Consider the following 19046-nt stretch of genomic DNA (forward strand, 5'->3'; position numbering starts at 1 on the left):
ATTAGCAGTGCATGTGTTGAGCTTTAGCTGCCTTCCCTTAGTGAAATAAAAAATGTTTTCCGCTATTCACCTCTTCCCCCATTTATCTTGAGGCCTTTTTTTATGGTATTTTAACTGTGCCATAACTGTGCAAGTGAATGAGGAGCTGAGTAAGCCAAGAAGCTGCACTGGGAGTTTTTCATGGTTCAGTTTTCAAGGAAGAATAGAACGTGGCTCCTCTTGCTGCATTCTTATCTTCATCAGGAATTCACTGAGGTCTGGCCATGCACTTTTAACTGGAGCCTTTTTCCTGTCGGACTGGGAGCAACAAGCCTGTCCTTTTTTTTTTGGTCCCTGTGTGCCTTTGAAGAGAGGAGCCGCAGACTGTTTCAGAGCTGTCTTATAGCTCAGGGCAACTCCACACCCACAGTTTAATCCTGTAAACGCTGCACATCACACAGAAACAAAGCCCACTCCCAGTGTCCGAAAGAGACCCCTGAAAGCTGTGGAGCTTATTTTCCTGAGAATAAAAGCTCTCTATGCAGATCAGCCACAAGTTCGGGTTCAGGGTTTTGTCCCCTCTGGCTGGTTCTCCTTTCAGCTGCCGACAGATTGATGAAGCAATGACGCTAATAATTAGATTCCAGCATAGCACATCTCTGCTCTGTGTTCAGCAGGAGTTTAGTGTTTCTGACCAGCATTTAATCCACAACTGATTGGGGTCCATAAATTTAACAGACAGGCGATGGCACAGAGATTTACAGCTCCAAAAAGACTTCAGGGCTTTGACAAAACATTCCTGCGACAACTGTTTAATTGTTATATACAGATTATTGGCAGCCAGATGAACAAAAGCCCACAGGACACGAGTGCCTGAGAATCTCGGATCATCACAAAAGCTTTGCATGTATGTCTGTTTATAATAAGCGGTAGGAACCAAAACACCCTGTGCGAAGCCAAGAAAAACTTGGAGAAAAACCTCAACTGTGTTTGACACCAGGGATCCAGTTGGAGGACACTTTGAAAGGGACGTCCTGTACCAGAAACCAGTGAACAAAAAAATGTCTTGGCTGTCTCCACCTGTCATAAAGTTCTGGATGTACTAAATTTTGAATAAAACTTGTTTTTAACACATTTTGCTTCAACTGCCCTTTCCTATGTCACTTATTGATTGTGTAACCACTTGTAAAAGTCGTTTTTAGCCCAAAAATAATAATTAGTAATTGAAATGATTGGCTTGTTAGCTTGAATTGGTAAAGACTCCACGTAGAACAATTGGAGTAAATGTTGGCTGCGTTTAATATCAGAATAAATATACAAAACATCTATTTACAAACTCTTACACAATGTGTGCAGTATCAAGTCTCATATCCAGCTTACTACTACTATTGAACATACATTTTTCCAACAGTACACATACGGGCAATATCATTTCTGCAGCATGACACTGTTTATGTGGCACTGTTTATGTGGAAGTGTTTCAAATAGCATTCTTTTAGTAAAAATGCTTTATTTGGGGAAAAAGTGAGAAATACAACTCCATAAATCAGTCTTAGATTATACTGAACAAGTTGTTTTAGAGTTTGTAACCAGATGTTTATAGATTCTGGTGTTTTAAGATTCTCTGTTCACTGATTAAATAAGGTATTCTGCAAAAAGGTGACATAGGGTGAATAACTGTTATACATATTCTCATATTTTGAGACAAGTATTCCTTTAAGACACACTGATCCAATCACATCGTTTGTTCCCTTTTTTCCCCGAAATGTCTGATGGTGCAGGCAGTGGGACGGGTGACAACAGTCTGAGAGAGAGAGAGGCACAGCGATGTCCAGAGTCTGATCTCAGTGCAGACGAGGCTGGGCTGCAGCTGTGTGTCCTCACGTTCAACTCCCATCCAGATCCAGATTAGTAACACTATTACTCAAACACGGCCTGCTCCCTCTGACTCTCAGACATACAGTGGGATGGCTCCTTAGCTCTCTTTTCATGCATCTGAAGTATGTATCTATATATTCACAGTTCATAAAAAGTAAATATAGTAAATAATTATTAAAAAAGTAACTTCATTAGGTAAAGAATATGTTAAGAGTTATCTCTAACATTTTTCATAATCATGAAAAATGTATGTGGCATAGTACATTGGATTGATTTAAGTGGGTAATTTAAAGCTAAGTGAGTGGACTTTGATACTTACTTTAGTCAAAATTAGTTTTATTTTATTATATGCTTTTGCTTGCTGTGATATATAATTTTATATTTTGTACAAGGTATGTATTTATATCCAAAATTATTAATATTATCCTTATTTTGACTTTAACCATATTCCAAAAACTTATTTTGAAATTTGAAAACAAAAGTTTTGTAAATGTTTTTTTCGTGAAGGAAACTCATGGAACCTGTCCACAATAAACAGAAAACTAGCAAAAAACCTTGATGTTGAAAAACTCAACTGGTGTTAAGTCCCACCTTACAGCAGTGGTGCACCCCGGGGTGTGTCAGTACTCTGTGACATCACTGCAGGGTGTGCTTACATGTGCAACAGGCGGGCAGCCATGCAGGGTATCTTTAGTTTAGTCTATGTATATTTTCCCTTTGATGTTTCCCATCATGTCAAAGCCATTAAACATCTCTCTCTGCATACAGTATGTGTTGCTGTTACTCTCTCCTCTCATGTGGGGGCCATGAATGCAGGAGGTGTTGGTGAATTATGAGCCTGTGACTTGGCAGGGTGTTGAATGACTGTCAGCTTAAAAAGCACCGGTTCACCAACTCCACCGCAGAACCAAAGCAGCTCTACTCATCTGCCAAGTCCCAGATGCCCTGTGCTCACCCACAACAAACACCCCGAGGACACACAAAGGCCTCAGAGGTTTTAACCTGTCATTAGGTCCCCTAATATGTTGATGATTTCTTTCACTCTGCAAAAAAAATTACAGAGTTTTGCACAAAATCAAAGAAGTGCTGGTGTTCTTCTTCAGCTTGCACAGTCACAGTCTACAGCTGCCTGTTAGCTACCAAGTGAGTTTGAAGTGGTTGGCTCAAGGTTATGTCACAACTTCCCAGTTACTGTGAACGTATAAAGCAGCAAAAATACCTGGTTCTTTATCTTGTAAGTAAAGGTGAGACCATTAGTTCTTTATTGTTAGTGAAAACTTTCCTTTGGGTTTACGATAGTAAGTCAAACACAAAACGTGGAGTTTTCAGGAAATATAAAGTTCATTATACAAATTCTGATACATTTTCTGCTCACCTTACTCTGCAGTATCCTCAGATTACATTTGCACTATAGCAACAGAAGCAAAAGAAGTCCAGAGTGTTCAAGGAACAGTCTGTGGGCTCTTAAATCACATCTTTCTCTTCCTGTGTATAAAACATAAATATGGAAACAGTGAGTGAGTTAGAGTACCACAAACAGTGTGACCATGCTGCTCATAAATCAGACTCCTGACAGCTCTATAACAATGGACTCCACCTGACCTTTCCCTGTTGCTGCTTTCAGCACCAGAGCTGTTGCCAGGCGGTGCGAGTCCCCAGCGGGGCCGAAGAAAAGATCACCGCTGTGTTTCAACACAAAACAAGGGGAGAAACAAATAGAGAGCGGCAGGGAAGACTTTTAATGTAGGTAGACGTACGTTATAGGCTACATGCAAACATGTCACAGTAGAGGCACACAATTCTCATATGGCCTCTTAAAAGTGTAATGCAATTACCAGAAGTTCAAAGCCAACTAATTTTCAAGATTCAACAGACACCCCCCTCTTATCACATGACCTCAACGTCACCACAACAAACTAATTGTTATTAGATGTTTTTTTACTAAATCAAACAAAACTAATACTGGAAAATATAAACTGCCTATTAACAAGCTAGAAAAAGTTAGATAAATAATGAAGGTAATAGGTAAGGCTGTAAAGAGGACTATTGATGATGTTAAACATGTTCAACAACCTTTGTAGTCTCGTTCAGCCATGTGCCAACTTTATTAAGAGATTTAAATCCCTGCAGGGAACGGGGGTGTTTGAAACATGTGAAACCCTCTTAAGATTGTGCTAACCACAGACCTTGCTTGTTGCATCATCACAAAAACATGTTCAATAAACCCTTTTGTCTTAGAGTGAAGGGAACCGGAAGTGCAAGAAATGCTGACTCATTTACAGGTTTAAGCCAAGAAATATATACATGTTCTATTTATTCCTCTCTTTTAGGGCTCATATCCTGTAACGCACACTATAGCAATCAATTATAGGATTCTAAGTACGTGTCAAAGGATGGTTTATTACATTTGGCAGTTTAAGTTGAGAGGATCAAAAAGCCTGATGAAGAACGGGGAAATTAATAAAAAACAAACACGTTAGAGGCGCATGAGAGCAGCGGCAGAAGTTGGTGGAGTTGATTTCATGTGGTAACTGAGCCGAGTCTCTTTTAAAGAGCCGCCATGTGACAGACAGATGGATCGTTAATTCGTGACACACAGAGACACTTGCTTCATCACTGAGGGGCCGAGCAAAATTAAGGATTAAAGGACACATGAGAGAAGACCCTTTACTTTCTGTAAGGTTACAATATCCTGATAAAAAGACTGATTTTCTTAGCCAGCCCCCTTTTCAAAGTTTTTCTTTTCTCATCTCTTTGTGAGGTCTGAACTACGAGACTTATTCCGCCTTCATTTCTTTTTTAATCTCACAAGTTCAGTTTTTTCTCACTTCCTCCTCTTTCTTTTAACTTTGGCTGTAATGCTGGGAAACTCCTGAACATATCCAGCAATGTTATTCAAGTCGAGCAGGGTAGAAACTTAACAGCTTCGTCTCTGAGGCCTGAGCGCCCCTTTAGCTCTCTAATACCCGATACTCTCTCGTTGGGTTGCAAAAGGTGTCAGATTCAACAGGGTCGAGGCCTGGAGAGTTTGAAATGCTGCAACAGAGAGGGACATACAAAGACAGATCCCTGACAACCTGAGTACGAACACACTTTGTTAAGCTCCTGAATTCTACTTGACAACCTCACTTGGACTTTAATAGCAATCACCCTTAGAAACTTCACTTGGACTTTGGCCTTTTGACCTGAAAATAGTTGATACACTCCCCCAAACTTTAAGGTTGAAAATAATGTTTTTAAAAACTGTGCTACAAAATAATCAATTTCCTAACTCAACTAATGTTGGTGTTATTCATTTGCAAAATGAATGAAAATGTGCCTTGATGTAACACTAGGCAGTGGACAACAGAAAACAAATTACAGTTTGTAAAAAGAGGGGTCAAAATGGCATTGCACTTATAGAGCATAATGACTTGTTTTGGTCACAAACTCAATGTTTAGGCTTGGGATTTGACTTTGGACTCAGTGCAAAGACTTGAGACATATTATTTGTGACTTGCGAAATAATGACTTTGCTGAAATGCTGATTCCTGAGGTTTCTTTGAGTGCCCAGCATCGTAAATGTTTCAACAGCAGCATGTGCAACATATGCTGCACCCCACATGGTAAATGGCACGTGGGAGCGTGGCCAGGTATCTTAATCCCCATCACCTTTGGGATTCCCCACCAAGAGATCCCATTAGTGAGGATAAAAGCTGTAATGTAGTCAGGAGAGGCTCGGTGCTTCCCCCACAGGCCAGCACTGACCTCCATCTGATCCCTCACTAAATGGAATTACAACTCAGGCTCCAGCAGGCAGTGTAAAAGAGCAATGAACTGTAAAGCATTTTGATGTTTTAATGAACAACATACACACAGCAACAAGTCCAATAAAGGGCACCTATAAATGTAGAAGCAGCAGCATTAGCAGAAACAGCTCCAAACATTTAAAGGCTCACAGTGTGACGGTATTTTAACACTTTGAACAAAAACACCAGTTGTTAGGAATGAAGCAGCGTGACGCCATAATGCTATTAAAGGCTAAGAATAGGATATTTGTTTGACCAAATGTGTTTTAAGCGAAAAAAAACGTAGTCTAGCAAGTTGAATGTAAGGAAATTGGAGGCTACAATCTTCTGGGACATGCAGTGCAGCACAGGGTCAGCACCTGGTGTCACTGAGCAATAATCACACACAATGTGAACACGTGATTCAACGACTGGATCCGGAGGTCAGCAAAATGATTCACTTTAATGAAGTCTGGAGAGTGATCAGAGCGGGTGTCGATGCGTGAGAAATTGGAGACACCTGAACATAAAGCGCAAACATTCATCCTGTAAACAAACAGTGTGATCACATGTAATAAAAGAAAAAGGAGTCAGTTGATGATCATAATCCATGAGGGCCAAAATAGAGGGCCAAAGTAATCAAGATTAGAGGGAAACAACCTGGGGTCGAGGAGCAGAAAAACAATGATTAAATAACAATGATCGCTATAATAAGCAGAAATCAGATCAGGTCCAAGTAGTTGCATCATCAGAGGTACACAAACAGTAAGGACTGTGATCATTTGTTTGTAATGAGTGAAACAGACTTTTTTTCTGAACTGAATTTGTTCCAAGATCTGTCCTCGGTTATTTGCGTAATTACTTTAGCATGCTTTCCTTCATAGCTCATTTTGTGCTTTTGATTTTATGTGAAACTCGAGGAAGAGAGTTTGGTGAGAAGCCAGTGCCCTCGAGTGAGTGCCCTCTTAAACAAGCAATGAGGACACAGTTTACAGGGCCAAGAAATCACAGAGAAATTATGTAAGGTTACTGCAAATGAAAAGATATCCCATCTCTGAGATATGTGTCTAAACAAGAGACACTTAAATAATGTGTGTTTTACCATCACATGGTCGTCTGTTGTCACCTATCAATGTGTTTATCATGACTCAATCATTTATGTCAGTGACTTTAACCGTTGACATTTTACGGTCACGCTAAAATTGACTTGGCAAATTAAACAGTAACATTTTGGAGTATAGTCTGTGTTAATTTGTAAAATAAATAGTCACAGGTCCTTTCAAAACTATTCTAAACTTGTTCAATTAGATACCCAGAAAGTATTTAGTTTGTATTATTTATTTATTAACTACTTGTAGGAAGGTAGTCTACATTTTTAATAAGTCTGTTCTAAATCCCATATTATATATCATTCACCCACTATTGTTTATTTCTAGTTTCTTAAGTCATTCTTACCGACAGGAGCTTCAAATATGAGTCACATAAGTTAAGTGTTACTGTTTTTTATTCACATATTTCTACAGTGCATTAAGGTACTGCTATTGCTATTACAGTTATACTGCAGATTTGAAATAACCCACAGCTTACTTTTAACTAACCAACTAAACACCAGCTGTAACGGCAACCCTGGTATTGTTTGACCGTGTGAGTCTATGTGTGTTAATGTCCTCCTGTAAAAACAGGAACTTGTGATGAGATGAACAAAGATGACTTTACCAAGAGTCATAAGCTTTTTTCCTTTCTTTATCCCAGAGGTTTGTGATAGCAGTATGTTGTTGACCTTACATTTTCCATCCCCTGCTGCTCAGTAATGCTGAGAAATATTTGGGTATGACATTTTTCTCCCTCTCTGGTGCAAAGAGCTGATATTGTTGTCAAAGCTGCGGCTCTTTACAGTGGCATGTTACAAGGAACGGAGGGGCCATCTGGTAAAATAAACAGTCTAATAAAAAGAGGTTGACTGACTGCGCCGTTTGTCCTTCTGTTACAGTTATGGAAACTCTAAAGCTACAACACCTCCTCCTCCTCCTCCTCCTCCTCTGCACACACCTGGTGAAAAGTCCTGGTTATGATCCCTTCATCTGGAGACAAACGGCCACATAAACAACTGTTTTCCCAGTTATGAGCAGAAGGATGTCCTGAGATGAAGAGAGACAGCGGCAGCTTCTGGAGTCAGCATGAAAAGTGCTCATTTGCTAACAGCCCGCTGGGTTAATTCAACCCCTGCATGAGTGTGTATGTTTTCACACTGGCCTACTGAACTCTTTCATTTCGTGCCATCGGAGGACCTCTGCTGTGGACAAATAGACTCAAAGGAATGCACACATGCAGAGTTGTGACCGCACATTCACACTTGATCATGAACAACGAGGGAAGACGCTCCTTTCGTAATTACTTTGATCTGTTTTTAGTTTTTGTGTCAGATTTCCTGTCACTCTGCATGGTATCAGAAGCCTGTCCTCCAACTGCTGTCTTTGCAGGGCCCCTGTGTGTGTGTGTGTGTGTGTGTGTGTGTGTGTGTGTGTGTGTGTGTGTGTGTGTGTGTGTGTGTGTGTGTGTGTGTGTGTGTGTGTGTGTGTGTGTGTGTGTGTGTGTGTGTGTGTGTGTGTGTGTGTGTGTGTTCACAGCTGGTTTTAATACAGGAGGAACATATATGAAAACAATCAGAAGCAGTGAAGGGAAGAAAGATTTACAGCTCAAAGTCATAGCAGAAAATAACACATATATCACAACCTCATGTTGAGTCAACTTTTATCTCTCTATCCTTAAGCCTGAGTATTCAGAGAGAGCAGAGGAGCTGTCAAGATGTATATTTTGACAAGACTTAGCTACTTATAAGTCAGACTGTGTAACTCCACATTGAAATGTGTAAAAACAACTACACCTACAGTATGTTGTGTATGTTCTCAAGTTGTGCATTACACCAATTGTTTCCAACAATTTTCAAACCTTGACAAATCGGTATTTTAAATCGAGTCAAATCATACTTTCTGTGTTTCTGTATGCGCCACTTTTACCAAAGCAAATTCCTCCTATGTGTACCCTACTTGGTAATAAAACTGATTCTGATTCTGTTTAATTTGGGCTCCTGTAATGGCAACTTAAGTCCTTTGTGCCGGTGTCAGTGTTTTTAAGAATCAGTCATTTCTGCAGATAATACATTTTATACAATGTGAAATGAAAGCATTTTAATTGAAAATTATGAATTCAAGTTTGATAAACACTAAATGTCAGTGAAATCTAAACTCTGCATTTAACCTATCCTAGTACGAGTGGTTTTTACAACGCTTTCCTTCAGTTATGTCTTGACAAGTGACCTCTCCTCATTAGTTTTCAATCCTATGTAAGCACTGTTTAACTGTTTTAATAGCAGAGGAGACTGGGGAAAGTTGCAACACGTTTCGATTTCTCTTAGTTACTCAAAGATGATTTTGTCTAGACAAACCACATTTTTATACATCAAACTTATATACAGGTCTGCTTATTACCTATACCATTCAAAAATGAATACTTAAAGCATATCATTCTCAATTATTACTTGAGAGGAGAAAGTCAGATGTTGCAACTGACCCCAGACCTGGGAACAGTTGCAACACGTTTAAAACACCATACAATTCACTATAACCTCCGGTTTTTGTCTCAATGACTATAGTATTCTCAAAAGATTTATTGTTTTACTTCTACTTGAGCAGGACTTTTACACTCCTAACAGCAGGCTGTGCTGCTGCCAAGGTGGGAGCGAAGCCCTCCATATCTGGACTTACGAGGGCAGCTGTGAGTGCAGACGGCCTCCAGGGATAGACAGAGTGTTGGTTGGACCGCAGCACACACAGAAACTGGCTGCACGCGTCCTTTGAGTCATGTCGACCGCAAAGAGCAATTCATCCTGCAGCAGCTCCCAATGTGGTACACTGAAATACTTCTCACTCCCTGCACTCATTTTAATCACTGCTGATCACTCCTGGACGCTCCTGTGTGGACTTTACACTCAACTCTGCGGGCAGTTCAGATAAGAGCAAGTGGAAAATGTGAAGAATGACAAGTCGTTTAACACAACAGCAGGTTCTGGAGGTGCAGTATGTTAGGGAAAGAAGTGGGTTGACTGCTCTTTTCCTAAGCTCTGCTGCCAGTGTCAACTGGAAACCTGGAGTTCTTGCAGCTACACGTCAGGAGCAGATTCCTGAGGCAGACGGAGGAAAGCTGCTGAAAATCAAATTAACAGAAAGTTAGGACTCAATTAGAGCACAAGTTCACTGACTTCACATAACGTGTGACCAAAATGTCTACAAGTATACTTTCTTTCCTTTAAGCTTTTAAGCGTGTTAAGCTGCTAACGTAAGTTGCTTTATAAATAAGTGGTCTATTTTTAACATAATTAACAAATGAGTTACTAATACTGCTTTAACTTGTATCAGAGCATTAGGTTCAGACAAAATAACAAATATACAGACTTCCATCCATCAGCCCACGATGAGCCACTCATAAGGCTAACAGAGAGACACCGCCACCTAGAGGTAAATAGATAAAATATCACTGAAATTCGAGCCTCATTCTCTTAATCCACATTCAGTGACTAACCTACAGTGGATGACAGCTGGCACGTTTCCAGTTCAGTGAAGCAGAAAGTATGTACTCTCAGGGAGTAACGCAATTTACTGCTGGATATGGAAGGAGAAGCTATTTTAGCATGAAAAAGTCCAGACAAATCACAGATCAATATCAGTTTTAGTGTAAGCTAAACTTAAAATATTTCACCACTTTCCCTTGCTGCCCTTCTGGAGGGGAACTGAAAAACTCATCTTGCCACCAGAGTCCATTGATATAAAAACAATCATTTTACCGCTCTGAACACTGGGGGGGATTACTGTTCTACCGCTGCCTCAATCTGTTAGTCTGTGATGTTGAATCAAAAGTTAAAAGCACCAAAGTCACACAGACTCTATCTGATCACGCAGGAATAGACCAGCAACCTGTGTTCTGCAAAGTAAAACCATTGTTTTGTCCATGGAGTCGAGTAATACGCTGACTCTGCATAAGATCTTCATAAAACCTGCTTTAAAAAATACTTATCATCCTTTTAAAAGTAAATAGACTTCTATGATACTCCAAGACATTATTGAATGCTTCCATCAGTTTCCGAGCTTTAAAGTCCAAAATATAAAATCAAAGACAGTTCATTTTTGTAATCATAGCCCCAGCCTGTCTTTATGTTGCCCTTTGAGAAATATTAAAATAAACCAAAGAGAAGTTGCCCTATTTAAAGATTTATTAATTTATAATACAAGCTTTTATGTAGACCACATCGCATTTTTAGTTTTTACATTTATTCATACGGAGCTAAACTTCAAAGCAGTGACATTGATTGACATAAACACAAACCAAAGGACACTCAATGGAAGGAATCAAAAGGTTTCCCACTGTTTCTGAAGAAACCGCAGCCCATCAACACTCCCAGTGCACCACCTTTATTTTTTTAAGACCACATGCCCTCACTAGTCCTCATACAGTATGCCACGTGCATTACACACCCTCAGACACACTCACATACAGACTCACCCACACTAAAATTGAACAAATACCTATACACAAGATAAAAATTGATATATTTAAATTTCAATATTAATGATATTACTGAATTCCACAATAAAAGGCAAACAAGAAGTAAAGACAGCATCCAAATGAAAAGGAGGTGAATGTTTCCTTTTAACTCTTCCTCCAGGAGGGAGAAGCTCTCCCCACTGCCTCGCTCTCAGTGTCCAGTAGAGGGGGGGGGGGGAAACTCGACAACACTCCTCCCTCACATCTTCAACCGCTTCTTCTGTCTGCGTTAAACTGGCCCGCCGCGTCCGCTCCCGCTGCGAGGAAACATCGACGGCCTAGTCCTAAAAGTCAAAGCCACAGGTGTGAACACGACACCTGTTGGCACACGAGCTACGCGCCGACTCCATCTTTTTTACGCCTCCAGTCTGTTCTCGTTTGATCCTGAATGCCCCCTCAGGTAGTTACTCTTCCTTATAAAAGTCCTTTCTCCATTGGTCCGTTATTCCCAGGAACAAACAGTTGTAAGGTAATGGCACAAATGCCACTGGTGCTGATACAGACTGCCCGATTCAGTTACAGGGAACAGTCTCAGGAGGAGGATGATGGCACATTTTCTACCAGTGGGGAGTGAGGATCTGTTCCTCTGACAAAAAAAAACAACAAGCCATTGAGGGGGGGAAATTATGGCGATGAAACACGATAAACATTTTCTGAATTAACAAACTGGTTAAGTGCAATGACAGGGTTAACACCATTCAGTATGGAAACATCCATGTGACTAGTAGGGAAGGGTAATAGCCCAGAAATCCATTTACAGCAACTCTGTGTCCATTTCCACCACGTCTGACAGCTCTTTAAAACTTGTTGAGGTCTGCGAGGGAGCAGGGTATTGTTTAATGTCAGAATCTTCAAATGAAAAGGAACACCAACAGCAAATTCTGCTGACACAGTTCATGTTTGGGGGGGTGAAAGTGAATATATTGGCACAAATAAAAGCCTCAGATTGGACAAGCCTTCAACCAAAACCGGGTGAGAGCCCCAACCAGAATTCCTGTGATTTAATCCAAATCCAGAGATGACAGGCAGGAGAGAATGGGGTGTGTGCGTGTTAATAAATGTGTCTCATGTGTGTGTGTGTGTGTTGTATGTGTGTGTGTGCGTGTGCGTGTGTGTGTGGATAAGGTTTGTTTCAGTTAATTTACAAGAGGAGGCAGCAGTTGCTCTCTGTGGTTTTTTCTCGGTTCCTTTGACCTACAAAGACAAGACAGCAGAGACATGAGGTGAGATAAAGATAAGCAACAACCAGCTGAACCTCAACGAACATCGCTCTGCAGACTGTGAGGGAGCAGCCGTTACAACACCTAATGCATGATGCATGTGAAAGGTCAAACAAAATGAACCCTAAGAATGGAAATTATAAACTTCCTTGCTCTGCTGGTGTAGACACAAGGTCCTCCAAGAGACACTACGCTCATATTAAACCCTAAGTGAAGCCTCTCACAGCGTATTTATTCAAAAATGCATCGGCAGATTGAAGGAGCAATGGAAACATAGCCGTAGCCCTGCTGTTGTGGCTCTCTGTCGGCATAAAGATACCGGTTACCCCAAAAAAGCATTTTGCTCTTACCTGTATTTATCAATCAAACTAAACTTACTGAAAGTAATTTGGTAAAAGAAAATAATTCTTACATAAAAAAGTTGTGGATTATCTGGATGTGTATGTCTTATAATAAATGCTATTTCAACAACTTGGAGTTTGCAGGCCTGAAGCTACTTGAATCCAACAATATACCTGTTGTCACTTGTTCTGTAACTATATTGTGCTAAAAAAGAAAAGAAAAGATCCTCACCATGAGAGTTGGGCTCTGGAAGAGTCTCTCTGGCGACCAAATGCATGACGGTCGTCCGGCCCGGTGGCAGCTTCAGAGCTTCCAACAAAGAGAAACACCTCATTATTTATTCATCCTTCAGCTACAGTAGACAGTATGATCCTATAGAGGCAAACCATAAATATATGAAAAGGGATTCATGTTTTAAGATAAAATAACGTGGTGCTTTTGAAAGGACAACACAACCATCTTTAAAGACTGAAGTGGCTTCACAAGCTCCTGTCACTATGGCAACAGATGTGTTTTTCAAAAAAGCTATTTCAACAACTTGGGAGTTTGAATCTGTGAAACTGAATAGACCAAAATGGTGTTTTAAGTCGGAGCACCAGTGCATGTATTCATCAACTGTGAAATAAGTTATGATTTCAGTTATTGGGATTTTATTGTATCCATTTTTGCAGTTTTACGTGTGGCTTTCCATCTCTATGGTTTAGCATGAATATAATGAACCAGGTCCAACACAATCATTTGCTTGCAAGCGTCATACACCTGCAAATAAGCCAAGGAGGAACAACCTACAGAGCTGTTTGCAAATCAACAAAATCTCCCTTTAAAAACATTTGGAACAACTGTCACTATTATGAAGACATGTTGCACCTGTTGTTCTGTGCGAAACATTTCAGATAAAGGGGGATATAATGCAGTCTATTTACCGCCCAGGGTAACGTTGCCATGTAGGAAGCGTCCCTGGAAGATGAGGCGCAGTATGCTGGGGCTGCTCACCCTCTCCTCCTCCCATCCTGTCAGGGAAACAAGAGCATCAACAATACTGGAGATTTGAGGCCAATAACGATATTGAATAAGATCTTATAAAAGTACATCAGTCATTTTTTATGTAAACACATTCATCTAAATGCATATCACTAACATTTGTAGGTTTCTATAATTGTGTCAAAGATATGCAATGGGAAAATATTTCACATTCAAAAACACAAAACATTTTAAACTATGAAATCCATTTGACTCCATCTCTAAATTATCTCAAAACTAGCCGACATATACATGGATGGATTCATCTGCAATAAGCTAATATCGGCTGATCAGTTGGCCTGGTTTATTTATCTGCACAACTCTAATTTTTACTGTAACTTTTCTACACACTATTACTTTTCTTATACCCGTGTAGTCACTTTGGACTTCTTTAATGAGTGGGAAAGTGAGCCTTTTATTATTAGCATTATAAACAAGGATTAGCAGGCATTGTGCGGTGCTAGTCCCCAGAGAAACAGACAAACCAAAGGAAATTTTGTCCATATTAATATTACATTTTTAGCAGATTTCTGAGAGTCAATGTGTCAGCAAAGACTGTGACTGATTCAGAAGAACTGCATAGCTATAACATCTGTGAAATATATGAAATGAACACAAAAAAAACCCTGCAATCTCAATCCTATAAAAACATACCTGCGGGCCAGTTGTCAAACACATGCTTGGCGATGTCTGTGGCCGAGTCATTTGGGGAGAAAGTGAAGTCTTGCGTTTTCCCGCTGACCAGGATGAGGCGGAGGTGCACCTAAAACAAACAAAAAAACAGCTCAATCACAGTCCATAGCTTTCATTAGAGTCCCTCTTAATTAGAGTCGGAGAAACCCCTCCACTTCCTCTAACCTCTGCAGACATGCGGTGACCTCCACGAGGCTGTGAAGAGACGGGCATTCCAGTCTAATTCAATTTATCTACACCAGACCTCCACCCTTCGACTGGGCGACTTCATTCACAGAGGGCTTACACTGAAGTGAGCCCCTGTTGCCACAGATGACAACAGATCAGGGTGGGGCTGCGGGGGAACACTGGCCCTTTAGTTCCCGGCGCTGTGAGCTCCTCTCCGGGCTGTCGGCCTAATGCGATAACCCCAGGTGTCCCAGACAGCTCTAGGCCACGTTATTAAATTTACATGGCCAGTGCGTAGCCCCGAGGGGGTTGTGCATATGTGTGGGAGGGTCTTTAACAGTGGGACTCCCTCAACCTTTTATCCTCCAAGGAACCATACAAACCAATCTGTTACTAAATAAATAAAAAGGAATTGCTTTTACTTGCCTTGAAGGCACCAACCTCAGGAAACCCATGTGGGACACTCCAGACTCAGACTACTACAACATGTATAAACAGCTGACGCAACGAATTGATGAAATTATTACAAAATATAATAAACTATTGTGGTATTCAATTCAAGTTAAACTTCTTTATTCCCCTCTTTTCTTTGTCTATTGTGAACCATCTTGGGTGTTTTTAAAAACACACAACAATGTGATACAAAGTGTGTGTTTAGCTTCTTTGTATTAAATGAGGTTAAGGACAGAGCAGACTTAGCTTTAAGGGTGTGTGTGAGGGAGGTCACATTCATGTTCAACAGTAAGGAGATTTCACATGCTCCCCAAGGGGGTCTCTTCACCAACCAAATCAATCAGCTGCCCCCAGGCAAAGAGTGTTTAAGGTCAGCTGTAAGATGTATTTCTGCTGAAATAGGAAATAAATAAACAGACCATCACCTGGAGATGGTCGAACAACACCACGGATGAAACCAACTTTAACCTGTATAAGTTACTACTCTTGACTGGCCGTAGTCCTGATATGTATTTATTTTCACCCGAAAAAAGTCAGTACTGTTTTCTCACCTCTTTCTTGTCATGAATTATAAAGATTTTGGTTCATTATTTCAAAACATTTTTTTAATGATCTGTGTTTTTTCTCAAAAATAAGTGTTTAATGACAATGGATCAGCATCTTCATATTTCTGGTTGGTAAATGAAAATGAGTTCAATGGTGAGCATATACAGTCATGATCAACAGAATATATAACCATCCGATGTGTCCAGGGTTAAGCATCATCAACGTTAGTGTATTTAAAAACATGTTGTAAATGGATTATAAATGTATAATGTCTTTCAAGTACACATTTTATATTTCAGATACATTACTCGATGTTGTCCATTTGAAAAAAACGTTTGTCTGGAGTCCTTCAAGCGCATCTCACAGATTTCAGGCAGTAAGAAATAGAGAAGGACTTGTATTCATGATTGTCTATTCATTTGTGCGCTTATTTAATACTGTTTGTATAGTCAGCTCGTGGCCAGGATTAAAAAACATCACTTTGACCTGAATTATTGATCCATTTTGGACCTTAGGCGTATAATTTATGTCCCGTTCCTTATTAATCCATTAATCTATCATCTCTAATCAATCATGCCGCTACTCCAAAATATTACTTGGAGGAAGAAAAGCATGCAGTCAATTAAATCTTCTACTGAGACATCTCTGCTGAGGGGTCAGGATTGACAGAGGGGCTTCATTTCCCACAACACCTGCCCTTCTTCTGAAGGTGTGACATGAACTTTCTTCGGGTTCACAAATCACAGAGGAGAACAAAGAGACTTAAGCACGAGGTGTGACGTCAGGAGGGACGACCCCACTCTCTGATCTGTTTACAAATACAATCCGCCCTCAGTGGCACCTCCCCTCCCCCCTTTGAACTGAATAACCTTGCTGTGGGGTTACATACCCATGTCATCATTAACAAGCTTTGTCCCTTTTTCCCGTCCCCATCCCTTTCATCCCCAACAAAATAAAAACAAAGTCAGATCTGCCTGGTTACCCACGGCAACATCCCGCATCACAAATGTTCTCCAATCCAAAGAAAGACATTAAATCCTTCGGACAGGGTGGTGAATTACCTCCTAAAGGTTAACAGGGATACCAAATACTTATCCATTCTTGATGTTGTCAACTTTCATAAAAACATTCACAAGCTCACGGCTGTGGCTTCTGCGGAGAGAGATTATCCAATAAAACCTGAGCTGACATTACCTGATGAATAATGCTTCTTTATAAATCACTTTTGCAATAATTAAGCGATTGTCTTATTGTACAACAGATTATCAAACAATTAATATTGTCTATCTTTAATAACCAAATATATGTTTTGATTATTTATTTAAGAAAAAGAACACACAATTCAGCCGGCTACAGCTTCACAAATAGGAAATCATTTATTTGTAAAATATTAATATTAAGTTGTAGGTATGGTGAATATTTGTAGGTATGGCAGCAACTAACGGTTATTTTAAATATTGATTATGCTGATTATGCTGATTTGATCTATAAGACGTATAATATATATAAATATTAAATAGTGACAAAACAATCACAGTTGTCAAAGTCCAAGGTTGATGTATACAGAGGTCTTGCTTTGTCCATCCAAAACCCAAAGATATTCAGTTTAATGTGATATTAAACAGTTATAGACTCACAAATGATTGCCGTTAATTTGTTTGACCTATATTTATCTATAAACTAATTGATTAGTTGACTACTTGTTGCAGCTCTGTTTGCAGTTGTGAAAGCAAGAACATGGGTTTCATAATAAACACAAAAAAATGTAATTCAATCTTTTCTGATTTGTCTCTAAATGGGTGTTGTCCATTCCAATAGTGGGGGATTGATGCCAGGATTTAGTAAGAGGGTACAATCAATTGGCGTCTAAACCATGAAAGGAAAGTAGGGCAACGTTTTAACTGAGATTAGACAGATGGTGTTCACAGGAGCAGCAGTCACTGTCCCAGCTAAGTGTTTGTGGAGGTTAGTAATCCCTGACCCTCGCCCCTCCCCTTTTCCCTACGATGGCACCAAAACCCCAAATTATTTTAATTTGGGGAAACATTTATGTAATGCCATCTCGATATTAATCAAGTGTATAATCTCTGAATATCATGCCGAAGAAGTCGGTGTGACAGACTGCAGAGATACAAGCATCAGTCAACAGATTATCACCTTGGCTCTTTTATTTTTGTGTATTTTGCAATTGTGTGATTCTTGTATATATATTTTTTAGTACCTTGGTATAATATTAAGCTGTCTTTGGTTCTTTGTGCTGTAACAATGCAAATTTCCCCTCTGTGGGACTATTAAAGGTATTCTGATTCTGTTGATGGAAAATAACTTCAGAAAAGGTGTCAGACCCTCACTCACCATATCAAGATCCCTCTGGGTGGTCATGGCTCAGTGAGGATGAAGGCCGTGGACGTGGATCAGAGAGGACAGGACTGGTGTGCTTCAGCTGCTGGAGACGGGGCCAGAGCCCTGACACAAACAACACAAACACTGTGAGGCTGCACCGCCTGGCACCATCACTGCATATATAATCCATTATCACCCGAGCTAACATGTCGCTGCCAACATCATAACACTGTCAATCAAACAACTAACATGCACAGCTACCTAAAGTACTGAGCAAACTGGCTCACTTCACCATGGTTTAAGCCAATTAAAACAACAAACTGAGCTCGTCAGGCTACTGCACAGACGAGCTTATCCTCCTCACAGTTAACGTTAAGCTAGTGAAGCTGCCGGGCTAATGTTTATTATATTAGCCTGATTAACCTAATTATGGAAATCAGCTGGTGTATAGTAACAAATCAAATGTTACTGAACAGCTTTACATATGCATTGAGCTTGAATACACCTACTAACACCGAGTTTTGTGCTGACAGATGTCGAAACTGATCGCTGCGAATAGGAAGCCTTATGCTAACATTAGCATTAGCTCCTGTTTTAGCTTATGGCAATCCTGCTATCTCTGGTTAGCCGCGGGCTAACTGGCTAACTAAATGTGCAACGGAGATTTTTGTCGTGTCAAGCTCACCTGCATCTGATGACTGTGATGAAATGTTGCATTCACTTGAGTTGCCGAATCAGCAGGGAGCGCTTTTCATGAGGAAAATATCGAGTGCAAATGGATATCGTTGACTGAGGTATATCGGTGGCTAATGGACGGGAAGACGCCGGATGTCAGCTGGTTGTAAACACAGTGAACCACCGCTAATACTTCTGGGAGTTGAAGTCCAGAACAGAGATGATCGCTGCTATTAAAAACCTATAAACAGTCAGGGGTGGAAGAAGTACTCAGATATTACACTTAAGTAAAATAAAAACTACCAGAGTGTAGGAATACTCTGTTACAAGTAAAAGCCCTGTGTTCAAAATGTGACTCAAGTAA

The 19046-nt window shown here is 40.2% G+C and overlaps 1 protein-coding gene across 1 annotated transcript; it reads right to left on the reverse strand.

Annotated features, from left to right (window-relative positions):
• Positions 1 to 10872: 10872 nt before the first annotated feature.
• On the reverse strand, positions 10873 to 18872 carry ubl3b (ubiquitin-like 3b). Its single transcript, XM_063876889.1, has 6 exons — positions 18693 to 18872; positions 18020 to 18130; positions 14459 to 14567; positions 13708 to 13794; positions 13016 to 13093; positions 10873 to 12416 (listed from the first exon to the last, which is right to left on the reverse strand). Exons 2-6 carry the CDS (start codon positions 18044 to 18046, stop codon positions 12364 to 12366), a joined length of 354 nt encoding a protein of 117 aa, XP_063732959.1. The 5' UTR covers positions 18047 to 18130; positions 18693 to 18872; the 3' UTR covers positions 10873 to 12363.
• Between the last annotated feature and the right edge of the window lie 174 nt (positions 18873 to 19046).

The sequence above is a fragment of the Eleginops maclovinus genome, chromosome 23, assembly GCF_036324505.1.
Source record: "Eleginops maclovinus isolate JMC-PN-2008 ecotype Puerto Natales chromosome 23, JC_Emac_rtc_rv5, whole genome shotgun sequence".
In the NCBI taxonomy this organism is placed as follows: domain Eukaryota; kingdom Metazoa; phylum Chordata; class Actinopteri; order Perciformes; family Eleginopidae; genus Eleginops; species Eleginops maclovinus.

Excerpts from the sequence above, each read along its gene's own strand:
- ubl3b (XM_063876889.1), bottom strand. The coding sequence starts at position 18,046 with ATGACCACCCAGAGGGATCTTGATATG. Across the intron at positions 14,568-18,019 it reads CCCAGAGGGATCTTGATATG|GTGCACCTCCGCCTCATCCT; the intron begins GTGAGTGAGGGT and ends TGTTTGTTTTAG. Across the intron at positions 12,417-13,015 it reads TCCAGAGCCCAACTCTCATG|GTCAAAGGAACCGAGAAAAA; the intron begins GTGAGGATCTTT and ends TTGTCTTTGTAG.